General features: G+C 41.5%; 1 protein-coding gene and 1 long non-coding RNA gene across 3 annotated transcripts; one reads left to right on the top strand and one right to left on the bottom strand.

Annotated features, from left to right (window-relative positions):
- The first annotated feature begins 5824 nt into the window (after positions 1–5824).
- On the top strand, positions 5825–21899 carry LOC308666993. The gene is made up of 3 exons (XR_014026204.1): positions 5825–6041; positions 20132–20272; positions 21030–21899. It is a non-coding gene; the product is annotated as an uncharacterized lncRNA (long non-coding RNA).
- On the bottom strand, positions 6335–15952 carry LOC308660190 (endogenous retrovirus group K member 9 Pol protein). 2 transcript variants are annotated; one of them, XM_081314429.1, is made up of 2 exons: positions 15198–15952; positions 6335–13303 (listed from the first exon to the last, which is right to left on the bottom strand). In XM_081314429.1, exon 2 carries the CDS (start codon positions 11013–11015, stop codon positions 9918–9920), a length of 1098 nt encoding a protein of 365 aa, XP_081170555.1. In that variant the 5' UTR covers positions 11016–13303; positions 15198–15952; the 3' UTR covers positions 6335–9917. Both variants share the same exon structure in this region, with proteins under 2 accessions (XP_081170555.1, XP_081170556.1).
- Positions 21900–23372: the final 1473 nt, after the last annotated feature.

The following is a 23372-nucleotide window of genomic DNA, read 5'->3' as shown; positions in this document are numbered from 1 at the left end:
TTCTATTCTATTCTATTCTATTCTATTCTATTCTAGTCTAGTCTAGTCTAGTCTAGTCTAGTCTAGTCTAGTCTATTCCTGATTCTATTTTATTCTATTCCTGATTCTGATTCTATTCCATTCCTCACTCCATCCACATCCCTGTCCATTCTTCGTTCCATTATTTTCTATTCTGCATTCTATTTTGTTGTATTATCTACCACCTGCCCACCTTCTTGTCTTTTTCTCTTTGTTCCAATTAAGTGTGGAAATCTGAATGAAGAAGTAACATGGTCATTTGATGCAGTCAAATTTGTAGTGTTGAGATAATTTGTAGTGTTGGAACTGATATCCTCACCTACCTGGCAAAAAAAATTAAAAATCCTTTATTCAGGATCAGATTATTTGCCTGTCTAGCTCTTATTGAATACTAATAGTAGCTTTCTAAGTTTCAGGGACATCTTCCCTTCCAGCACCCCCTCCCAAATGTATATTCTTTTTCATAGAAACCAGCTATATGCAGTGCAGGTCCTGAGCTATGATCTCTTCCAGTTACTCAGCTGAGTTCTCCTGAAGCTGAAAAGCATCCTAAACCTGGTGGGGTATAATTAGCTTCTGACTAGCCCACGATGCACATGAAAATACTTTTTCATCCAAACACGAAAAGCTATTTACCTGTCAACGTGCTGGAGATGGCTTGTTTCTTTAACTGAGTCCTTCGGGAGAAGGGCGGTATAGAAATATTAATAAACTAATAATAATAAACTAAACTTGGGTTCCCATTTTTTTTTCTTTGAGAAGGAAAAATCCTAGGTGGCTATTTAAAAGGACATCAACACTGAAACCCACCCACCACCTGCTAGGTTTCATACTTTATAATCTAAAGACTCTGAGGAGATGAAAAACTCAAGGTTAATAAGATTATCACCATCCATTTTGACATCTAAATCTGTGCTACCAGAGCTTTCTTCACTGAGCAGAAGATTCCAATCGCTGAAGTCCCAGGTTTTTGCTTCTCTGAGCAAAACCGAAAGCATTGGTGTGTAGCTGAACATATTTCAGAGGGCATATCATTAAGAAAATCCCTGGCAGACGCAAAAAAGAGAAGGCCCTGAGAAACAAAACAAAATGAAAACGTTGCAAACAATCTTTTCCAGTAGTGCTTTCCTAACGAATCTTTCCAACACTATCAGAATCAAATCTTTTTGATTCAAGTGGATCCCATGTACAAATCAATTAAAGTCAAGCAATGGATCCACCATGTAATAGATATTACAATATTCTGCTACTTTTTTCAACCTTTTTATTTTTTTCACCATCCCCCCCAAAGGGGGAGGGGGAAATGGGTATAAAATAGAAGCATTCAAATTTTCACAAGCCGACATACAAATTTGGCTTTTGATATGACATCAGATATATACCTTTTAGTAAATTAACTGTTTTCTTTTCTTTTTTTAAAATCTCTTATTTGTGACTACTCACTTTCTGCATGCCCATCCCTTTCCATGTACATGGAGCAACAGTGGAATATGTCAGTAGCTTGCTTCAAGCTGAGTGCATCAAGTAGCCACTGCAAGACCCCATCCTAGGCTCTGTGCTCTTCAACACATTTAAAAATGTGTGTTTGGGGAGGCTGAGAAAATATAGTTATCAGATTTGCAGACAGCATCAATACTGTATGGAGAGCAGTATCAGATTTTAAGAGAATCTTGCAAGCTGGAGCAATGGGTGGAAATCAGCAAGGTGAATAGATGCTAAACCCTACATTTGGGTAGGACAAATCAAATACATATGTATAAAATGGGAGGGGAAGATCCATTGTGGACAGTAAAACACAAAGATCTGGAACAGTGGAACACACTACATTTTAGGAAAGACACTGACAAATTGGAACATATCCAGAGAAGAGAAATGATAAGGCACCTGGAACAGAAAATGTGCAAGCCATGATTGGAGGATCTAGCTATGCCTACCCTGATAAAGAGAAGGGAAGGGAACATGACAACATTGTTCATATCACTGAAGGTTATTAGTGTGTAAAAGAAGGGATAGAATTGTTCAAAACTGTGCAATAAGACAGGACGCTTCAAGATTCAGTCTCTTACAATTTGTGATTCTATTATTCTTCTCTTCCAGACGAAGTATCACTGCTACAGAACTAGATCAGAAGTTACTACATAGTGTAAAAACCCATACTGTATTAATATTATTGGGTAGGTTTCCAAATGGAACCAACAAGCATCTAATATCTAGTCTCTTATAATCACCCCGAGATTTGAACATCATTCTTATAAGGGATATTATTCAGTATAGGAAAACACAATGGATTACAGGTGAAACTCGAAAAATTAGAATATCGTGCAAAAGTTCATTTATTTCAGTAATGCAACTTAAAAGGGGAAACTAATATATGAGATAGACTCATTACATGCAAAGCAAGATAGTTCAAGTCGTGATTTGTCATAATTGTGATGATTATGGCATACAGCTCATGAAAACCCCAAATCCACAATCTCAGAAAATTAGAATATTACATGCAATCAATAAAACAAGGAGTGTACATAGAACAATATCGGACCTCTGAAAAGTATAAGCATGCATATGTACTCAGTACTTGGTTTGGGCCCCTTTTACAGCAATTACTGCCTCAATGCGGCGTGGCATGGATGTTATCAGCCTGTGGCACTGCTGAGGTGTTATGGAAGACCAGGATGCTTCAATAGTGGCCTTCAGCTCTTCTGCATTGTTTGGTCTCATGTCTCTCATCTTTCTCTTGGCAATGGCCCATAGATTCTCTATGGGGTTCAGGTCAGGCGAGTTTGCTGGCCAATCAAGCACAGTAATCCCACGGTCACTGAACCAGGTTTTGGTGCTTTTGGCAGTGTGGGCAGGTGACAAGTCCTGCTGGAAAATGAAGTCAGCATCCCCATAAAACTCGTCTGCGGAAGGAAGCATGAAGTGCTCCAAAATCTCCTGGTGGACAGCTGCGTTGACCCTGGACTTAATGAAGCACAGTGGACCAACACCAGCAGATGACATGGCTCCCCAAATCAACACAGACCTTGGAAACTTCACACTGGACTTCAAGCATCTTGCAGTGTGTGCCTCTCCATTTTTCTTCCAGACTCTCCTTGGTTTCCAAATGAGATGCAAACGTTGCTCTCATCATAAAAGAGGACTTTGGACCACTGAGCAACAGACCAGGTCTGTTTTTCTTTAGCCCAGGTAAGACACTTCTGACGTTGTTTGTTGTTCAGGAGTGGCTTGACAAGAGGAATATGACATTTGAAGCCCATGTCCAGGATCCATCTGTGTGTGGTGGCTCTTGATGCAATGACTCCAGCCTCAGTCCAGTCCTTGTGAAAGTCCCCAACACTTTTGAATGGCCTTTTCCTGACAATCCTCTCCAGGCTGTGGTCATCCCTGCTGCTTGTGCACCTTTTTCTTCCACACTTTTCCCTTCCACATAACATTCTATTAATGTGCTTTGATACAGCACTTTGGGAACATCCAACTTCTTTTGCAATTACCTTTTGAGGCTTTCCCTCCTTATGGAGAGTGTCAATGATGGTTTTCTGCACAACTGTCAGGTCAGCAGTCTTCCCCATGATTGTGATTCCTACTGAACCAGACTGAGAGACCATTTAAAGGCTCAGGAACCCTTTGCAGGTGTTATGGCTTAATTAGCTGATTAGAGTGGGATACTTTGAGCCTAGAATATTGCACCTTTTCACAATATTCTAATTTTCTGAGATTGTGGATTTTGGGTTTTCATGAGCTGTACGCCATTATCATCACAATTATGACAAATCATGGCTTGAACTATCTTGCTTTGCATGTAATGAGTCTATCTCATATATTATTTTCCCCTTTTAAGTTGCATTAGTGAAATAAATGATCTTTTGCACGATATTCTAATTTTTCGAGTTTCACCTGTAGATAGACCTGTTTTTTCATTGGAAGGAGATTACCTGATACTCCCATTTGCAGAAAAGCAAGGGCATGAGGCAGTAGCAATTGAATTTAAGTTCTGATTAAGTAAATTTATTTAGAAGAAGGCTAAAGTAACCAAAGTTTTTCAGCAAAATATTCCACTTTCTTCTTCAAAAGAGAAAACTATATATAAGCAAATTAGGACTGGAAAATTCTGGGATTTAATAATAATTTCTGGTGCATCCCATATGAAAATCCATGAAGATTCACCCCTTGGATTCACTATTTTTAAACCACAGTGATAAAAAACATGTTGGATCTATGATGTCATAGCTCATAAAATCATGGCTCATTCTATCCAGACATACGTTGTTTTGATGCTGTTTCGGATCCTATGTAAAATTTGCAGAATCCATTTACCGTGGATTTGATCCACATTTTTTGGCAACAGTAAGCACCAAAAACAACTACATTTGTCAATTATGTCTGGGATTATATCCAGAGGGTTATGATAAATTTAATTCAGAATTCAAGTGGATTCCATGCACAAATCGAAGTCAAGAGATGGATCCATTTTTAAAATAATTTTAGAGCTAATTTTCTGCCAAGAATGCTCAAATTTGTGATTAAGGTTCATTTTGCACAGATCCAGTATAAAAAAATCATATGGATCCACAAGAATGTCTCTTATTTTTGCACGAGAGATCTGACAGTCCAACAACCATTAAATCTCCAATTATGATGGTTCATTATGCATAGTAGGATGTAACTCGTACAGTTGACTTATGACTACAATTGAGCTCAAACTTTCTGTTGCTAAGCAAGACATTTGTTAAGTGAGTTTTGCCCCATTTTACGACTTTCCTTGCCACAGTTCTTAAGTTAGTAACATAGTTGTGAATCTGGCTTCCCCATTGACTTTGCTTGTCAGAAGTTCACAAAAAGTGATCACATGAACCCAGGACTCTTCAACTGTCAGTTGCCAGTGTCTGAATTTTGATCACATGACCATGGGGATTGCTGCAACAGTTGTGCGATTATTAAGTTTGAACAAATAAACAAATGGATGCAATTTGAGAACTACTTGTAGTACAAATCAGATAAAGTTTTAACTTCGAACAGTCACTAACGAACTGTTGTGAAGTCGAGGCCTACTTGCAATTTGGTGGCCATTTTATATGGATCCCATTTAAAGCCTGTGTTGAGTTCTATGAAAAATCCATGTTTTTGCACCACGATAGCATCAAACCCTTTCCAAATTATTTTGAGTGCCCACTGCCTGCTGATGTTAGCTTAGAGGCCATATATAAAAGCTGCATGGATCCACAAGGATCCAGGTCTAAGATCCATGCTTGTAAATCACAACAGTATCAAAAGCATCCAACTTCTGATAGGCCCTGCAAAAATCACCCAGAAGTTCCCGGGACGGTTCCTGTTCTTCAAGTAAGTAGAGACGGGCTCCATCACGCAGCAGAGGTCGATGCCCTCGGGAGAACGTCTGAATGAAACCAGAGCTGGGTCGTCCTGGCAGGAGCAGCTGCCCCTAGTCATCAGCCCGGCGCAGGCTGGACCGGGAGGCTTTTTCTATCCGGCCTTTGAGCAGCGTTTTCAACCGGGCGACCCCCCCCCCCCCCAAGCTCAGCAACCCGAGCTTTGTTTTCGCCCCTTCGCGTCGTCTGCAGGACCCGCTCAATCGTGAAGGGAGCCTGCTGGGTGGTAAAGCTGCGCGGCGCTGATACGGGAGGGGAGGCGAAAGAGCCGGGCAGCCTCGGACGGGGGAAGGGAAGTTCAGCGCTGCCACCCTGGCTGAGCACATCCACGGTGAGGTCTGCAACCCCCGCCTTCGCTCCTCGGGGCGGCTACGCAACGTATTTCCCGCCTCCTCTTCCTGCTTTTCTGCAGGGAATGAAATCGCCGGCCTGTTCTTTTTTTTTCTCCCTCCTCCTTTCCGTGGCAAGCGGGACCGATCGAGGCGTTGAAACCCTCTCCCGCCCCCACGCCGCAAATGGGGATATTAATTAACGCACGGTTAAGGAGAACCCAAGGATTCCACTGGGTCCACTCGAAGTAGGGTGAAACCAGATCCCAAACAGTATCTGATCCTTTCCCCGTTTCAAAAGATCAGCCAGGTGAATTTGGATCCTATCCTGCCTACTGTGGGGGAGTCCTAGGACTTAGGCCACAGCGAAGTCGTAGCATGGTACATGGCTAGGAGAGATGAAGGGATCCGCTTAAGTTCGCCCCGCCAGCATTTGTGCCTTCCTGCAGGGAGGGAACTGCTGGGGTCTTGCAAAGAAAGCGGTACTCTATAGTAGGAGGAAGTCTGTGCCTGCCAGGTGTTGCTGAAGTTAGACTGAGCTGTTTTTCCAGTGCAGAGATGGCCACTTCATTGTTGCAGAATTAAGAGACTCAGACCTCGGAATCAAAAGAAGTTTGTTTTATTTTGCGCGCAAAAGGTTCAGATTAGAAAGCAAAGGCAATGTCTGAACAACTTTCCAGGAAACAAGCAGGTACATTTATAGTCTTCAAAAGTCACAGAACACGGAAATGTAAATTATTAATTCTGATTGGTTACATGAATTACAGGCCCCCTTCTAGCTCATTTCTAGCCCCCCTTTGCATTGCTAAATTGTTTTGCAAACTTGTCTCTTTCCTAGCATCTAGGTTTCCTGTACCATGTATGTGGTTAGCTACAAGTGAGACATATGTGGTTAGCTGAAACTGAAATGTGTGCTAGCTTATTAGATGTGACCCACAGGTGAACTTGTGGTTTGACATTTTCCATTTCCTTGTTCTTCTTCTAACTAATACACGCATTATTCTCTATGCCTCACTGTTGTGTCCTACCTCACATTTATGACATACAGCATCCATATGTATTATTTATATTTTTCCTTATGGCCTGCCTCATTCCCCCCTGTTGAGACTCAATTTCCATTTGGACAAGGAGTCTCACCTTCCATGATATTCCTTTATTTCAGCAAGCAATTCCAGTTTCCCCAGCAAGCAAAGATCAAAACCATTGTATATTAGGATAGGTGAACAGTATAGCAGACCAACACTTTGAACTGACACTTATCAAGATAGAGATAGATAGCGACAAGCAAAGAGAGAAAGAAGTATTCCATGAGTTAGACTTCATCCTCCTCAGGCACTCTCTCTAAGCCCCACGGTCCAAACCGCACATATATTCCACCATCCGGATCCCTTCTTTCCCTTGGAATCCCAGGTGTGTATCCATTTTCCAAAGATCCCTCGAGCATAATCAATTCCTTTTCGATCCTTATCTCTTTCATTGATCTCACAGCCAATTGCCTCATTAAGGGAATTACACACGGGATGAAGGCTAACCCCGCTACTCCACGGACCAATAGGAACAGCACTTGCTTGACCCATGCGGTTCCTGGTAACCATGAGAACCATTGGTCAGTTCCCTGGAGTCTCTGGCTAATCCTGGACGCTCTGTCTTGCAGATCCTTTGCCACTTCTCTGACCATTCCTGATTTATTCATGTAAAAGCAGCATTCTTCTCCTAAAAAGAGACACAAGCCACCTTTTTCAGCTGTCAGGAGGTCTAGGGCCCGCCTGTTCTGCAAGACTACTGCTGCCAAGGAATCTATTTGGTCTTGTACTTCGACCAAGGTCCCAGCAATCTGAGTTAGCCTTGTTGAAATTCCTCAGAAAGCTGTTTAGAATGGGCTAAGCCTCCCACACCTGTTCCAACTGCAGTGCCTATTCCTCAGATAGGTAACAAGGGTATCACTAGAAGTACTCTTTTTGCACATGTCCTATGAGAGGAACAGGGAGGGCTTGTTCCCCATTAACAACACCCATCTTTGGGAAGAGGTGTACCAGAGTACAAGTTCCAGTCTAAGTAGTAGGCAAACATACATACACATTTTCTCCACACAAGAAAAAGACTCCATCCTCTTCCAAACACACTGCCATACTCATGGAAAAGGCATGAAATCTATGATTATACTCATTGCTCCAAACCTGGTTTTAGTCTAGGAATAACACGCTTAGGTTTAGGAGCTGGGGTTGGCCTGGGGTGCACTCCCCACTGGGAAATAAGACCAGGAGTGGGTTTTCTCCGGTCCCTCTTTGCCGAGTATCTCCAGTGGCCCCAAAGCCTGGGCTTTACTTGTCCCTTCAGGTTCTTCAACAGCCCCTGAGCCTTCCTCTAGGGTGAAAGGAACTGTCTGACCATTCTCACAACATTTGGGACTACCATCCCTGGCTTTCTTACCCAATAGGCCACTTGTAAATAGTATCCATAGCCATAGGAGATTCATGGTTGACAACCTGAAATAGGTCAATGTCATTTTCTATTATTTCTATTCCACACTCACAGTCACAACAAGGGGAATAATTACAATTACAAGGTTACCAGGCCCGGAGGATGGAGGGGATTAGGTGGAATTTGGGAAAGGACAGTATCAGTATTGGATGAATCACAAAGCCTAGTCTTATTGGCTAAATTTAGTATCCACAATCCCAAGACTCCCAACAGACTCCAAAGAACCCACTCCCAGGGTGTTTCAAACATAAGTGTCCACAGAAGATACACACTTTCCTTGGTCACACTTAGTGATTTTAGGTGCAACACTTGTTACTTTGGGTGTGGGGTGATTCCAGAAGAAAAGGTTTCCAATGCAGCAGGTTACAATCAAAATAATTAAGATCACTAATGCCAGACACATTACACCTATGACTATATATTGTCGGACTACCATTTCTCGAGATAGGTCCAACCTACACCACACAAACCATCCCTAACACATTAACAATTGTTTTTCTCCTTCTTGTTTTCAGCCGTACGTAGAGGGTCAGCTTCCGGAGTGACACCAGTAGGGCCTCTTCTGCCCCGTATGTTGCCTGCCCATTGCCGGTAGGGCAGTTATAGGGGGCGCTTCTTCAAGTGTAGCACTAGAGGACGGGTCTCGTCCTGCTCTGCCTCCCAACAGTCATCAGCTGCGGGCTTAACTCCACTGAATCCAAGACTTGGATTCTAACACTTTTACTTCTAGGGGAGAACACATGACCACAATATACGGGCCTTTCCATCTAGGTTTCAAGTTTTTCCCTTTCCAGTGTTTTACCCATACTTTGTCTCCCACTTGGATATTATGACTGGGAGTACTCAGAAATGGTGGGCTTAGGGACACACAATAGTGTTGGATTTCTTGTATTTGCTTATTTAACTCTCCCACCATTTGACTCACCCATGAAGTCCCTATTTGACTTAAGTTCCCTACATGATTTTTCAAATTAGTATTCATGAGGGGGAGGTCTTCCAAACATCATTTCATAAGGAGATAGCCTAATTCCCTTTTGAAGGGTGCATCTCACAGACCAAAGTGCTAGTGGCAATGCATCCAAGGCGAGTTTCAAGGCACACCTTAGTCACCTTTTCCTCTATTCTGCCTTGAGTAAGATTCTAGCCACTTCTCATGCATGCTTTGTCTTGGTAAGGAAACATTCAGGCCACCCAGTATCATTACACACCATAACTAGCATTGCTTTATATAGTCCACATTTTGGCATTTCTGTAAAATCAACAACTAAAGAATCCATGGGGTGATATCCCTTAGGCTGGCTTCCTGGTGGAAGAGTAGGTCCTTGTTTTGGATTAACCTGGGCACAGGTATTACATCTCTTGGTTGCATGGGCACACAGCAAGTGAAGGCGATTAATGTACACAATACGACGGAGGGCTTCAGTTAGTGCACTCTTCCCCATGTAAGTAGTTAACTGAGCTTCTTTTACTACTGGCCAGGTTAAATTCTCAGGGACAAAAATCCTTCCATCTGGGAGCATGTACCACTCTCCCTGTTTGTGTCCTTGCAAGTCTACACTTGCCTGTAATTCCTCAGCTTTGGAATATTTAGGGCTCAGTCCTCTTGGCATTTCTAATGCTACACAAGCTGTCATGTCAGGGTAGGGTTGGCTATCTCGAGTTGCTGATAACCTTGCTTCTTTGTCAGCTGCTGTATTTCCTCGGGCTACATCATCTTGTCCCTTTTGATGTCCTTTACAGTGCATGACGCTACTCTTTTAGGTCCTCGGACCGCTTTAATAAGTCTTTCAATCAAGAGGGGATGTTTAATTTCTTTTCCTGCTGCTGTTAAAAGTCCTCTCTCTATATAAACTGCAGCATGTACATGTAATGTGAGGAATGCATACTTAGAATCTGTCCAAATATTAATACTTTCATCCTGTGCCCTCTCCAGTGCCCGTATTAGAGCCCATAGTTCTGCTGCCTGAGCACTTGTGCCTTTGGGGAGTGGTCCACTTTCTACAACTTCATCAAGAGAGACTGTTGCATAACCAGCATAGCGTTCGCCCGCTGAGACAAAACTGGATCCGTCTGTAAACCAGTTATAGTCCACATTTTCCATTGGCACATCAGTTAAATCAGGTCTGCATGAGAATTGACTTTCTATGACTTGCATACAATTATGTTCAACCTCAGGACCTGGTAGTGGCAGCAAAGTGGCCGGATTCAGACCATTTGTTTGCTTCAGTGTCACTTGAGGGTTTTGGATGAGAAGGGCCTGATACTTATAAATTCTGGAATTAGTCATCCATAAGTGTCCCTTTGTCTCTAATATCCCTCGGATTGCATGGCTTGTATAGATTGTGGTTGGTTGTCCAAATGTCAATTTATTAGCTTCCTCTATTAGGAGAGCTGTGGCTGCCAGAATTTTTAGACATTGTGGCCACCCTTTTGAAACTGCATCAAGTTGTATTGACAAATAAGCTATGGGCTGTTGCCAACTTCCCTTTTCTTGAGTCAGGACTCCAATAGCCACATTACTCTTTGAGTCCACATACAAATTAAAAGGCTTGTCAAGATTAGGAAGTCCCATCACCGGAGCCTGTGATAAGGCCGTTTTTAGAGTCTCAAAAGCCTGTCTTTGTGCATGCATCCAGACAAAAGGCTCCTTTTCTCCCCCCTGTGTGGACTCATAGAGTGGTTTGGCTAACAGGGCAAAATTTGGTATCCATATTCTACAATATCCTGCTGCTCCTAAAAAAACCCCGTAATTCTCGTCTATTAGTGGGCTCTGCAATGTGGCACACAACTTCCTTTCTTTCATGTCCTATACATCTCTGACCTTGACTGATGATGTAACCTAAGTATTTTACCTGGGTTCTTACTAACTGGGCTTTCTTCCTAGAGGCACGATATCCTCTTTCCATTAGAAGATGAAGTAGTTGGTTCATGTTTTCCCAACAAGTTTCCTTGGTTCTCCCCATGACTAAAACATCATCAACATACTGAAGTAGGACATCCCCTTCCTCACACGGCTGAAAGTTTATTTATTTATTTATTTATTTAATTGTATTTATATACCGCCCTATTCCCTGAGGACTCAGGGCGGTTTACAGGGAATTAAAAATCCAAAATACAAAAATTAAGAACCAAATTAAAAAAGAAATTAAATTAACCCTGTAGTCAGTTAAAAAAGAACCCCAAATTAAAAATTCCTCCTCAGTCTGGGCCCGAGAGCTCGAAGAGCCAGGTCTTCAGGCCCCGGCGGAATGATCGGAGGTCGGGGGCAGTCCTCAGCTCCACCGGCAGCTGGTTCCAGAGGGCAGGCGCTCCCACAGAGAAGGCCCTATCCCTGGGTGTCACCCGCCGGCAATCTCTCACCGGCGGAACCCTGAGCAGACCCTCCCTGTGGGAGCGCACTGGGCGAAGGGCGTTTGATGCCGGCAGCAGGTGTTCCCTCAAATAACCCGGACCCAGGCCATGTAGGGCTTTATAGGTGATAACCAGCACCTTGAATTTCACCCGGAGGGCAACCGGAAGCCAATGCAGCTCGCGGAGTAGAGGTGTTACATGGGAGTATCGGGAAACCCCCATTACAACTCGCGCGGCCGCATTCTGCACCAGTTGAAGCCTCCGAGTGGTCTTCAAGGGCAGCCCCATGTAGAGAGCGTTACAGTAGTCCAAACGGGAGGTCACAAGCGCATGAGTGACTGTGCGTAGGGCGTCTCGGTCCAAATAGGGACGCAACTGGCGCACCAGGCGAACCTGTGCAAAAGCCCCCCTGGTCACGGCTCCTATATGATCTTCAAAATTGAGCCGTGAATCCAGGAGGACGCCTAAGTTGCGAGCCCTATCAACGGGGGGCAACACCTCACCCCCCATCGTTAGAGGTGGAATAACATGGTTAACCCGAGACGCCAATATGCAGAGCCACTCAGTCTTGGCGGGATTGAGACGAAGCCTGTTTCTCCCCATCCAGACCTGAACCGCCTCCAGGCACCGGGACATCAGTCTTCTAAGTCTGAGGCCAGGGCATTGCCAAATAGGGTAGGTGAATTTTTAAAGCCCTGGGGAAGCCTGGTCCAGGCGTATTGTCGCTTGCGACCTGTTACTGGATCCTCCCATTCAAAGGCAAACAACTTCTGACTGTCTTTATGTATGGGAATAGTGAAAAAGGCATCCTTCAGATCTACCACCGAGAACCAAGCAGCTGATGGGGGAACTAAACTTAACAAAGTATAGGGATTTGGCACAGCAGCATGGACCGTGATTGTGGCATCATTGACGATACGGAGATCTTGCGCTGGCCTGAAATTTCCGTCGGGCTTTGGTATGGGCAAAATAGGGGTATTCCATGGAGATTGGATGGTTGTTAGAATGCCTGCTTTGAGGTACTTAACAATATGATCTTGAATTGCTTGTGCAATCGGGCGGGGGTAACTCCTCTGTCGAAGGCGAACAGGCACTACTAGAGGCTTCACTTGGATGACTAATGGTACATGGTGGGCTGCAAAGCCTGGCATGTTATCTTCTGCCCATAACTGAGGCACTCCAAAGTCCTGCCAGTTATCAGATATTGGAGTCTCGTGGGCCACCATGATTCGCCACATTTCATCTGGAGGGTGTTTCATTCTGAGTGACATTTGATTTTCTTCAAACGATAGAGTTGCTCCCATCTTACACAACATGTCTTGGCCCAATAAAGGAATGGGACATTCAGGCATATATAGGAATTGATGTTCCAGGTGTCTTCCGTTTAGGGAACATCTCAGGGGCTTCAAAAAGGTGTGGCAATTAACGGAACCATCAACTCCTTGTACATTAATAGTGGCAGTAGAAAAAGGAGCCAATAACTTAGTAATTACAGATCTAGATGCCCCTGTATCAACTAAAAAGGTCACATCATTGCCCCCTATCTTCATTCGGACCAAGGGTTCAGGGAGGGCTTGACTTAACTCTGGTCCCCTTCAGTTTTCAGTCCATTGTTCAGCTGCTGCCAACCCTATGGCCTCAACTTTTTCTTGAAATTGGCCTCAGCCTCTATTTTCTCTTTTTTTCTTTTCTTTTCCCCACTTCTGGGTAAAGAACCTCTTCCTGTAGCCATTCCTTTGTCTGTATTCACAAACAAATTGCTTAGTAAAGAGCAACAAAGGAATCCTCACCAAACTCTGGTTGAGTTTGTTTGCACATAAATCTTCACTCAAAACAATATACAGTAACTCATTTATAATCCCAAACTTTTTCTCAACTTCTTCGTTTTAAACAAGGGTTGAATTACAATTCCTTCAATTCTCTTAGGTATTGTTTTCTATCAGTGTGCCCCACACACAGGCATAAAAACATTAAAGAAATAAAAATAAAAATGACAACAAAACGCAACTCCAGCAAAATAAATAAAATAAACAAGATTAATAAGATATTGTGAGTTACTGAAATAGTTTTGTATCAAACTCTAATATCAACTCTTCGCTCTTAATATAAATTTAGTCAAATTCCAATTTAATCAGATTCCATTCAGATGGAAACAAATTTCCATTAAGTAGGTTAAAACATTAAATTTCACATCCATCCCAGCTTCCTCAAACCAGAATTCTAAACCGAAAAAAAATAGTTAAAAAGATTAGACCCCCCTTTTCCTTTCTGTCTCTCTTGCTCTTAAAGCAACACAACCAGCAAAGGTGAGAGGACAGAAAAAGAAGAATTACAGAAAAATCTCACCACTAACAAAATAGTTTTCTCTTCTTCACATGCATTTCCATGAATTCTCTCACACATCTTCCATGAGACTTTTCATGCAAACGCTTATATTGCTTTTTCATTTCACTTTTTAATAAACAAACAAAAGAAATTCTGCAGTTTACTGCTTCTTTCACAGTCTGTGGTGGGGGACAAACTCTCTCTCACACACACAGAGGATTATCATATCCATACATTCATTTCCATTCAAACTGCTTGCATAAACAATTTCACATACAGATATTTCATTTCATACTTTCTTCTGACAAATCAATAACTAATATAATTACAAGGAGCTGTTCAGAAGCCAATGAGCTCCCTTGTTTGTTGGTTGTTTTTTTTAATAAGGCCTTTTTATTAATTATTATTATTAGACACAACACAGACACTTAATTATTATTATTAGACACAACACAGACACACAAACACTACCTCCACACTCCTCTAACAAAAATGGACTATATACTGCCTGGGATCCATCAGGCACATAAATTTCTTTTATTAACCTATATGTTTAGTGCTTGACATAGCCAATTTTTAAAACTTCCATATTTTGAGCAAAATGCACTAGTGCTTTTAATAGGATTTCTTGGTGAGTTCCTTGGGCTCCTATCCCTTGAACTTTATTAGTGTCATTATCAACATCTGCGGGTTGCACTGGACTCACCACTGGCTGCTGGACTGGAGCCACTGGTGGTGGGACTTGAGGCACAGCGTGATACACAGGGACATGGGGGAGGGGCGCATCTTCTTCATAGGGATCAGTTTTTGAAACAGGTATGGTTTCAATCTGACCCTTTTTTTCCCTTGACATCTAGGATTTCTATTCATTCGTGCCACACAGACCCGCAGGAATTCTACTCAGCATTTGTGGAGCCATTCAGCATTCTCCTTTACTACTATTTGCCACTATTGATATTGATCTGGGTGACCATAATCTCCACTAAAACCTTTCTTGAAATTCTTCAGCATACATTGAAGAGGTGTCCGAGGGACACTTCCTCCACCACCCATTTTCTAAGACACTGCCACTGACCTGTGGTGCCGGACGTTCCAACGGTCACCAACAGGAACTGCAATGGCTTAACCACCCACACAACACTATCTCTAGGGTCACATTAGGACGCGCTGATCCTGGACCCAGGGGGTTGATCAGGCCCCCTCTTCCACTCTTAGTGGGTCTATAGTCCCTACGTTTTACAATGAATGGGACTATTTCATCCACTTTTTTTTTTAACGAGTGGGACTACCCTTTTTTCAATATACTTGCCTGCAGGCGTCTTCTCCCTCAGACGTCAAGTTCTGGTTGTGGATGACTTATTTTGATTCCGTGCGGGTTCTTGGATCGGTCGGGTGTCCACCAGGCACCCCCACAGAGTCCTCCGCCTCCTTTCGGAGAAATCGTCCGTGCCGGCTAAAGGAAGACAGGACGACCCTGGCTGGGCCCCAGGTGGTCCGTGCCGTCCTCAGTGAAATATCACTCCAAGTCCCATCTCTGGGTGCCAGAAAATGTTGCAGAATTAAGAGACTCAGACCTCGGAATCAAAAGAAGTTTGTTTTATTTTGCGCGCAAAAGGTTCAGATTAGAAAGCAAAGGCAATGTCTGAACAACTTTCCAGGAAACAAGCAGGTACATTTATAGTCTTCAAAAGTCACAGAACACGGAAATGTAAATTATTAATTCTGATTGGTTACATGAATTACAGGCCCCCTTCTAGCTCATTTCTAGCCCCCCTTTGCATTGCTAAATTGTTTTGCAAACTTGTCTCTTTCCTAGCATCTAGGTTTCCTGTACCATGTATGTGGTTAGCTACAAGTGAGACATATGTGGTTAGCTGAAACTGAAATGTGTGCTAGCTTATTAGATGTGACCCACAGGTGAACTTGTGGTTTGACATTTTCCATTTCCTTGTTCTTCTTCTAACTAATACACGCATTATTCTCTATGCCTCACTGTTGTGTCCTACCTCACATTTATGACATACAGCATCCATATGTATTATTTATATTTTTCCTTATGGCCTGCCTCATCATAGCAGAGAAGGGGACTATTAAGAACATTAAAAACTCGCTTACAATATCAGTCCAGGTTCTCCCTGCAGTGTGTTACTGACAAAGTTATTTAAGTTAACTTAGATCCAGTTCACAGGTGTTTGCATTTGGTTTATCAGGGTCAAGTTACTCAACCCTTAACTCACTGCTGACTTTATGAATTGACTCGGTTGAAAAGGGTACTGTAAATACGTAGGAGAGAGAGGTTGGCTGTCCCTTGTTGATATGAGGCCGAGTTGAATTGCCTGCAGGAAACAAAAGTTAAACTGGCCTACAAGGCCCCCTTTAAGATGTTTGAAATGATTCTGTTTAAGGTATAATTTTTTGCTGTTGCATACAGTGTACAACTAGTGATAGCTCATCACACCCACTAATTGTTGAATATAGTACTAGAAATTTACTTCATGACTGTTGGCCTCTAGTTTGCTCAATGATTTTTTTTAAAAAAAAGATACACCTATACTAGGCTTATTGCTGAAATGTTTGATTATTTTAAAGTTAATGTAATACTATAAAAAGTTGGGGTGGAAAAAATACACTGTAGTAAGGGAAGTAAAATTAGGTTCTAGTATTCCAGTCCAAAAAAAAATACATTAAGAGTTTTGTTCAGAGCAGATCTCCAAGAACACCAGATTGATCTGATGATTTCAAACAGTTTTACAATAATGGCTAATAGTGGTGTCCTGCTGAGTTCAAAAGATGGAGTTCTTTTGTTGGGAAAAAGCACAGTTAAATACTGCCATCATTACAGATATGTGTTTTTAGTTTGGTTTTTTTAAACCACCACCAGTCTCCATGTGGAATCTGCACTGCACAATTGATCTTTTTCAATAAATAACATGTTCAGTCCATATCTTTTGGTTAACAAAGCCGCTTGTGCTGCTGAATTGCAGGGGCTCACAAACAGGCTATGTAACAAGGACAGTTAAAATATTCATTGCATTTATTTTGTGGAAAACAAACACAAAATGCTTCAGACATTCTGGATTGTTTGAGATTGGAGCACATTATTCAATCATTCTGGAACTGTATTTTTCCATATTCTGCCATGGAAATCTTTATATTGACCATCTTTGAGCTTTCCGGCCAGGACTGAGAATTTTTCATTTTTCATTTTAACTTATTGTAATTGGGTTTTTAATCAGAGTTATAGGGGTTTTAGATTTTTAATCAAGGATAATTTAATCTATTTTAATTGTTATTAACTTTGTGTATTGTAATGTTGTTTTAATTGCCTTGTGAACCGCCCTGGGTCCTACGGGAGAAGGGCGGTATATAAGTTCAATAAATAAGTTCAATAAATAATAAATAAATAAATCTTCTCAAATTCACAAATGATGATCCTTAAATGGTCTGGGCTTTTAAGAATTCTGCTTTAGTGCCAGCTGGCTGCACTAAAAATTTCAGAAATTTTAGAAAATAAATTTCAGAAACGCCAATGTATTTGTGTAGCCATACCGATTAAACAAATACTAACAGCTCTCATTAGGAAGTTTCAGGAAGCCATTTTATCTTAGGCGCAGTCATTTATGATACAGCAAGTATACTCTAATGGCAGAAAGTGAAGAAGAACTAAAGAGCCTCTTGTTGCGGGTGAAGAAGGAGAGTGCAAAACTTGGGTTGAAACTTAACATTAAGAAAACCAAGATCATGGCATCTGGCCCTCTCAATTCCTGGCAAATAGATGGGGAAGAAATGGAAGTAGTGACAGATTTTATTTTCCTGGGCTCCAAGATCACTGCAGATGGGGACTGTAGCCAAGAAATTAAAAGACGCTTGCTCCTGGGGAGGAAAGCCATGGCAAATCTAGACAGCACACTAAAAAGCAGAGACATCACCCTGTCAACAAAAGTGTGTATAGTCAAGGCTATGGTCTTCCCAGTTGCAATGTATGGCAGTGATAGTTGGACCATAAGAAAGGCTGAGCGCCAAAGAATTGAAGCCTTTGAACTCTGGTGCTGGAGAAGACTCCTGCGAGTCCCTTGGACTGCAAGGCGATCAAACCGGTCAATCCTAGAGGAGATCAATCCTGACTGCTCTTTAGAAGGCCAGATCCTGAAGCTAACACTCAAATACTTTGGCCACCTAATGAGAAGGAAGGACTCACTGGAGAAGAGCCTAATGCTGGGAAAGATCGAGGGCAATAGAAGAAGGGGATGACAGAGAATGAGGTGGCTGGATGGAGTCACTGAAGCAGTAGGCGTGAGCTTAAATGGACTCCAGAAGATGGTAGAGGACAGGAAGGCCTGGAGGAATGTTGTCCATAGGGTCGCGATGGGTCGGACACGACTTCGCAGCTAACAACAACAAAGTATATTCACAGGATCTTACAAGGAGGACAAAGTAAAGGAAACATTTTAAAATGCCATTGTTACTATTATCTTTATCATTATAAAGTCTAGCACTGCCAGAGGAAATGCATCTAGATGAAAAAGTATCTGAAGCTACATTGGGGAAAATTTATTGTATTATTTGGGAGACAGAGGAAGCTGTCTTACACCGACTGTTTTCATACTTGTAAGACACAGAATACTGAAAAATGTACCAAGGTTTCTTGCAAGTTTCTAAACACTCTTGCCCTATGGAAGCCAATAAACTTAATGATTTGACTTAGCCAGAACTACACTACAGTATATTTTCTTAAAAAGCATGCAGTGGTGCTAACATATCTAGAGCAGGAGTCAGTATCTGCGATGTGTAAACTACATACAGTACTTGGCTGCCAAAATTACAGCCCTGCACCAATAGAGAAGGCTGTGCACCTTCACCAGCCAATCACAACATTAGTAACAGAAAGTCATTTAGTCCCTGCAACCAGCTCATCACCATTTGGTCAATGTTTGGCGAGACCAGAATAGAATTCAGAAACCAATCACTCTCTTAAGTGACCAGGATGAAAGAAGAAATGAAAGAATAGAAAAATTATGCCCTCTTCCTTCCTTTCCTAGTAATCTCAGAATTGTTGGTTACTTTCCTAGCTCATGAGGAGGAGTGGGGGAAGCTGATGTAGAGACTGGAGCAAAAGGTCAGAATTTAACTGAGTGCAGATGAAGTTAAATCTACCACAGTTTTTCTCTTGAGATGTTACTGTGTTTTAATTATAAGAAAACTTAAATGAAGCCATTAATATGTAAGAAGTAGCCTAAGTTAATTCTGTGTTTGTCTCCCGAACTATTTTAGTCACATCTTGCTTAACTGCATGGGTATCTCAGAGATATATTGCTAGAATTAGATCTAGATGTGGGTTTACATAATTAGATTTCAACTATGTTTAGCCATAACCAAGTACCTAGTTTGTATGGATAAAACTGTTAAATAGACGACACATGATTATTAGGCTTAATATCAATTGTCCCTCATTAATATTGCAGAGAAGTGATTAGCATTTTGAGGCAAACAAGGTATACTTAGTTAGTGGAACATGACCCCGCTGTCATTAAATTATATCTATGATTAATGATCTTCTGTAGCATAGAGCTTAAAGTTTGAGCAATAATGAATAGATTATCAAGTAGGCACCAGGAAAAAGATGAACCCTGAGGGTTAGAGGCACAGCTGTTGCTGCTCCAAGTTTATTTCAGATCAGAATGTGTACCTCTCTCCCTTGTCTTCTACTGGGGGATCCAAAGTCTTTAGAAGTTGAAATGACAACCATGCTTTTGTAATATCTGTCACTCAAAGCAGGATACTTGTACCTTCGTTAATTGGGATGCTGTCTGTTTCTCATCTTTCAGATTGCAAGGGCAAGTTCAATGGTGACTCCAAATTTGTTTATTCCAGAACATGAAAGGAAGGATAATTAACTTTTATTATTACCCACAATACTTATGCGTTCCATCCAGAGAGTGGGCAGAAAGTGCTCTGTCAATACATGTCTGAATTCATTTTTACTTGACCACACATTTTGAAAGCCAGGAAAAGAGAAGGATCCCATGCAGAAGCAAACAAGTCAACAATCTTCCTCCATGGTTAGTGTTGGCTTGCTCACACTTAAAACTGTGTTTTGTTTAGTACACTGGGCTGATGAGCTGTAACTGAGTTACAAGCGATTTATTTTTTTACAGTGATGTGCTCAGGTTGCCAAATTTTCTTTCATCTTTGGAAAGGATTTTTTTTTAATTTGGTATGTTTATTTATGGCACTGTTCACTAGGAATCCATCATTACCTTAACAGCTGTCACACCAAATGGTACAGCATGTGTGCCTTTAAAGAAGATACTGAACGCTTTCCCATCCTACAGAAGTGCACGGCCAAAATGCCGTAGGAACCTGGGAGCCAAAATAGTACCCAAGGTATTCTTATTCATTCTTTTTATTTATGTATTTTTCCTCTCGCTTTATATTTAGGGATTGTAGGTTGTTACATTTTTCTCCTGTGATTCTTTGTCACAGCCTTTTGAATAGATATGAAAAAATACAAAACAGTTGTCTTTTTCCCCCTTCCAATCAACTTTATGAATTGAGAGGGACATGTAATGGATTTTAAGTTTTAATAGAATGATCAGGAACTGCCCTTAGTAGCTGGTGATGGAATAGAGTAGAATTACCTTTGTTCAAAAGATTGGAGAATGTGACATGCACAGAATATAATATGATGTATACTGAAATAGTTTCATCATGTACACCTGGCCAATGAATAAAGAAATGCAAAATATTATATACTAAATTCAACATTTTCTAGAGCGTCCCGTCAAAATGACTTGGAACAGTGAGCAATAGGAAGGCAGTAGGCAGCCAGAAAAAAACCTAGCTTATCGTGCATAAATATTTTGATATTTAAGATTTGGAATGCTTTGATTGATGTGTGAAAGGCAGAGGAGAAGAGTATTTCAGTTAGCTTCAGTCTGTGTCAGGCACGAAGGATCAGGACCACATGTTAAGCTCTAGTTAAGATGATTTATTGCTCACGCCTATATACAAGAATCTAGTCAAGTAGTGGTCAGCACTGAATTGGTGCTAGATAAGAGTTAATAGAATCCAAGAGGGGGATTTTGATGCTTGTGGGAACATAATGACTCCAGGCTGATTCTTCTCTTGACTCCACCCACAGGTTCTACCTCTCCTTCTCCTACAGTTTGCCGCATGCAGCTCAGCCCTGTGCCTAATTTTCAGACTCATCCACATCTTGATGCCCAGCCAGGAATTCTTGTATGTTAACTCTGATCAGACAGCAAAATGAACATGGGCTTCTATAGGTAAAAAAATTGCGCTTTTTTGACTGGAAGATACTGAGATGCTGCAGAGATGCCTGTTGCTGGAAAGAAAAGGCAGTGCTGAATTTTGCTGATTTTTCTACTGCAGCCCGATATTTTCTAAGGAGATCTCCTTAACCTCTGGACAGAGGGGAACATTGGATTATGGAGTGGAAATAGGATATTGTTAGCCCCAAATATCTTTGTCCTTCGCCAAAACATTCTGTGAATGAAGCCCTATATCTTTGAAAATATTTTTGTTGTTGATGAAGATATTGGAAGTTCTCATTCATATTTCCTCCAAAATAGTGCCACCAACAAAGCAATCTCAGGCATACCTTTTTGGATATAAGCCCATTCCATACAACAGAGCTTATGCTCAGATAGGTATATCTAAGACAAAAACCCTATAATGAAGTTCAAATCTTACACAGACACACAAAAGGATTTTAATTGAACTAGATCAATTTAATTTAGTTTAAAAGATAAATAATCAATCCCAAGTTCTTCCACCAGCTGATAGCCCAACATTTTAGGTAAACGAATTGCCAGGATGATAGGTAATGATCAAATTACACTTAATCTTACTCTATATTATTATGTATGCAGGATAAGCAAATATTCCAATGACAAAATGATGGCAGGGTCTCAGAAGACAGCTATCCTCCCCCCACCCAATTGCTTGAAATAAGAGTTGAAGATATGCCCATTCCCCAGGCATTTGTAGAATATCCACAACTCCAGGGTCTGATTGCCTTTTAAATATTTTTTTTAAATCATATAAAGTTTTAACATTACTTTGTTCAGAACTGGTTGTTTTCTTGGGTTTTTTCATTGTTTAATGTGAACTGCTTTTACTTTGCATACTTCCAAGCAGGACAAATGGTATACAGTAGTAATATTATTACCTTCATATCATCATCATAATGCAAATAATAGCAGCACTGTTTCATTTAAACTGTTTTAGCCTGGCAATGCTGAGATGGGAATGAAAAATCCTTAACACAGTTAGTAACGTCCTCATTTTAGCAGTTTAAAACAACAGATAAAGATAGGGGAGGCGGACTCAAATAATCTCATCACAATGTTTCCCAGATTAATTTTGGATGGACAGGGAATGCCGGGAAAGAGGGATCTGCTCTGACTGGAATGGCTCAGGTGTCCTGTCTTACCAGTGTTTTCTTGACAAGAAACCTTGATGGGTATGGAAAGAGACAGAGAGCCGGGTCAAAGCAGCAAAGCTATTGTAAACTAACTGTCAAGAGACGTCTATAATGGCAGGCATTTCCCACCATAATCATCCAGTACTTGATGAAAAGGTTATAGCTTTCTAGGCAGTCACGTTAACAATCTGGCCAAAAAAAAGGAGGGGGGAAGTGGGGAATTAGAAACAAGTGAATTAATTACCTCTTGTCCAGATCCCCATGCATAAAAAGGCCAACACATATGCTAACTACCAAAGCCTCACCTAAGATTTCAGTGGAGCTTCTTCAGGAACACTGAAGATTTCAGATTGAGCATGGCCACTCAACCTGGTCACTCATAGCATTGGTGGACAATCAGAAGCAAACCCAATGTGTCTAGCAGATGTTGATGTGTACACAAATGCATGCACACAGAGAGACACAGTGCACACATTCCTTGGGTGTACAGATATTATCAGCGAGGAGGAAGGCCTCAGCTCAAAATAAATCCATGTAAATACCTGAGCCATATATGAGGCAGAGGAGTTAAGACAATGCAGAGATACAGAACCATTAGTCCTCTAGGTAGAATTGAACCTCAGCGTCTTGTGTCTTTCATGATTGGCCCTGAAAGCTAGGGTTGCTGGGACCAGACCCCACTAGTAGAGGTACTTATGGGTAGACTACAACTCCTAGCAGCCCAACAAGTACAGAGCCCAAAAGAAGGCAAAGCAAATAAATTAGAAAACGATGGTCTGTAACAATTTTCAGGGATAAACTACACTGAGAAAGAATCTTAAGAGAGTAGCCCTTCTACTGAACCAGTCAATGGGCTATCCATTCGTGTATTGGAATGGGAGAAAGGTGGTGGTTATTTCATCTAATATCTGGAACGTTCCGGAAAATTATAGATAAAAGTGATATATGACTACGATCCATAATTGTCTGGCTGCAGTGGTGCCAGAAGCTGTACTATTAAGCAGTGCATGAATTGCTAATTCATAAAATAGAAATAAT

This window comes from Vipera berus (genome assembly GCF_964194415.1).
Source record: "Vipera berus genome assembly, chromosome: 1".
NCBI classification, from domain to species: domain Eukaryota; kingdom Metazoa; phylum Chordata; class Lepidosauria; order Squamata; family Viperidae; genus Vipera; species Vipera berus.
This window is presented reverse-complemented; position numbering and strand designations above follow the sequence as displayed.

Bases quoted from the DNA above. Each gene is read 5' to 3' on its own strand.
- LOC308660190 (XM_081314429.1), bottom strand. From the start codon at position 11,015: ATGAAAGAAAGGAAGTTGTGTGCCACATTGCAGAGCCCACTAATAGAC.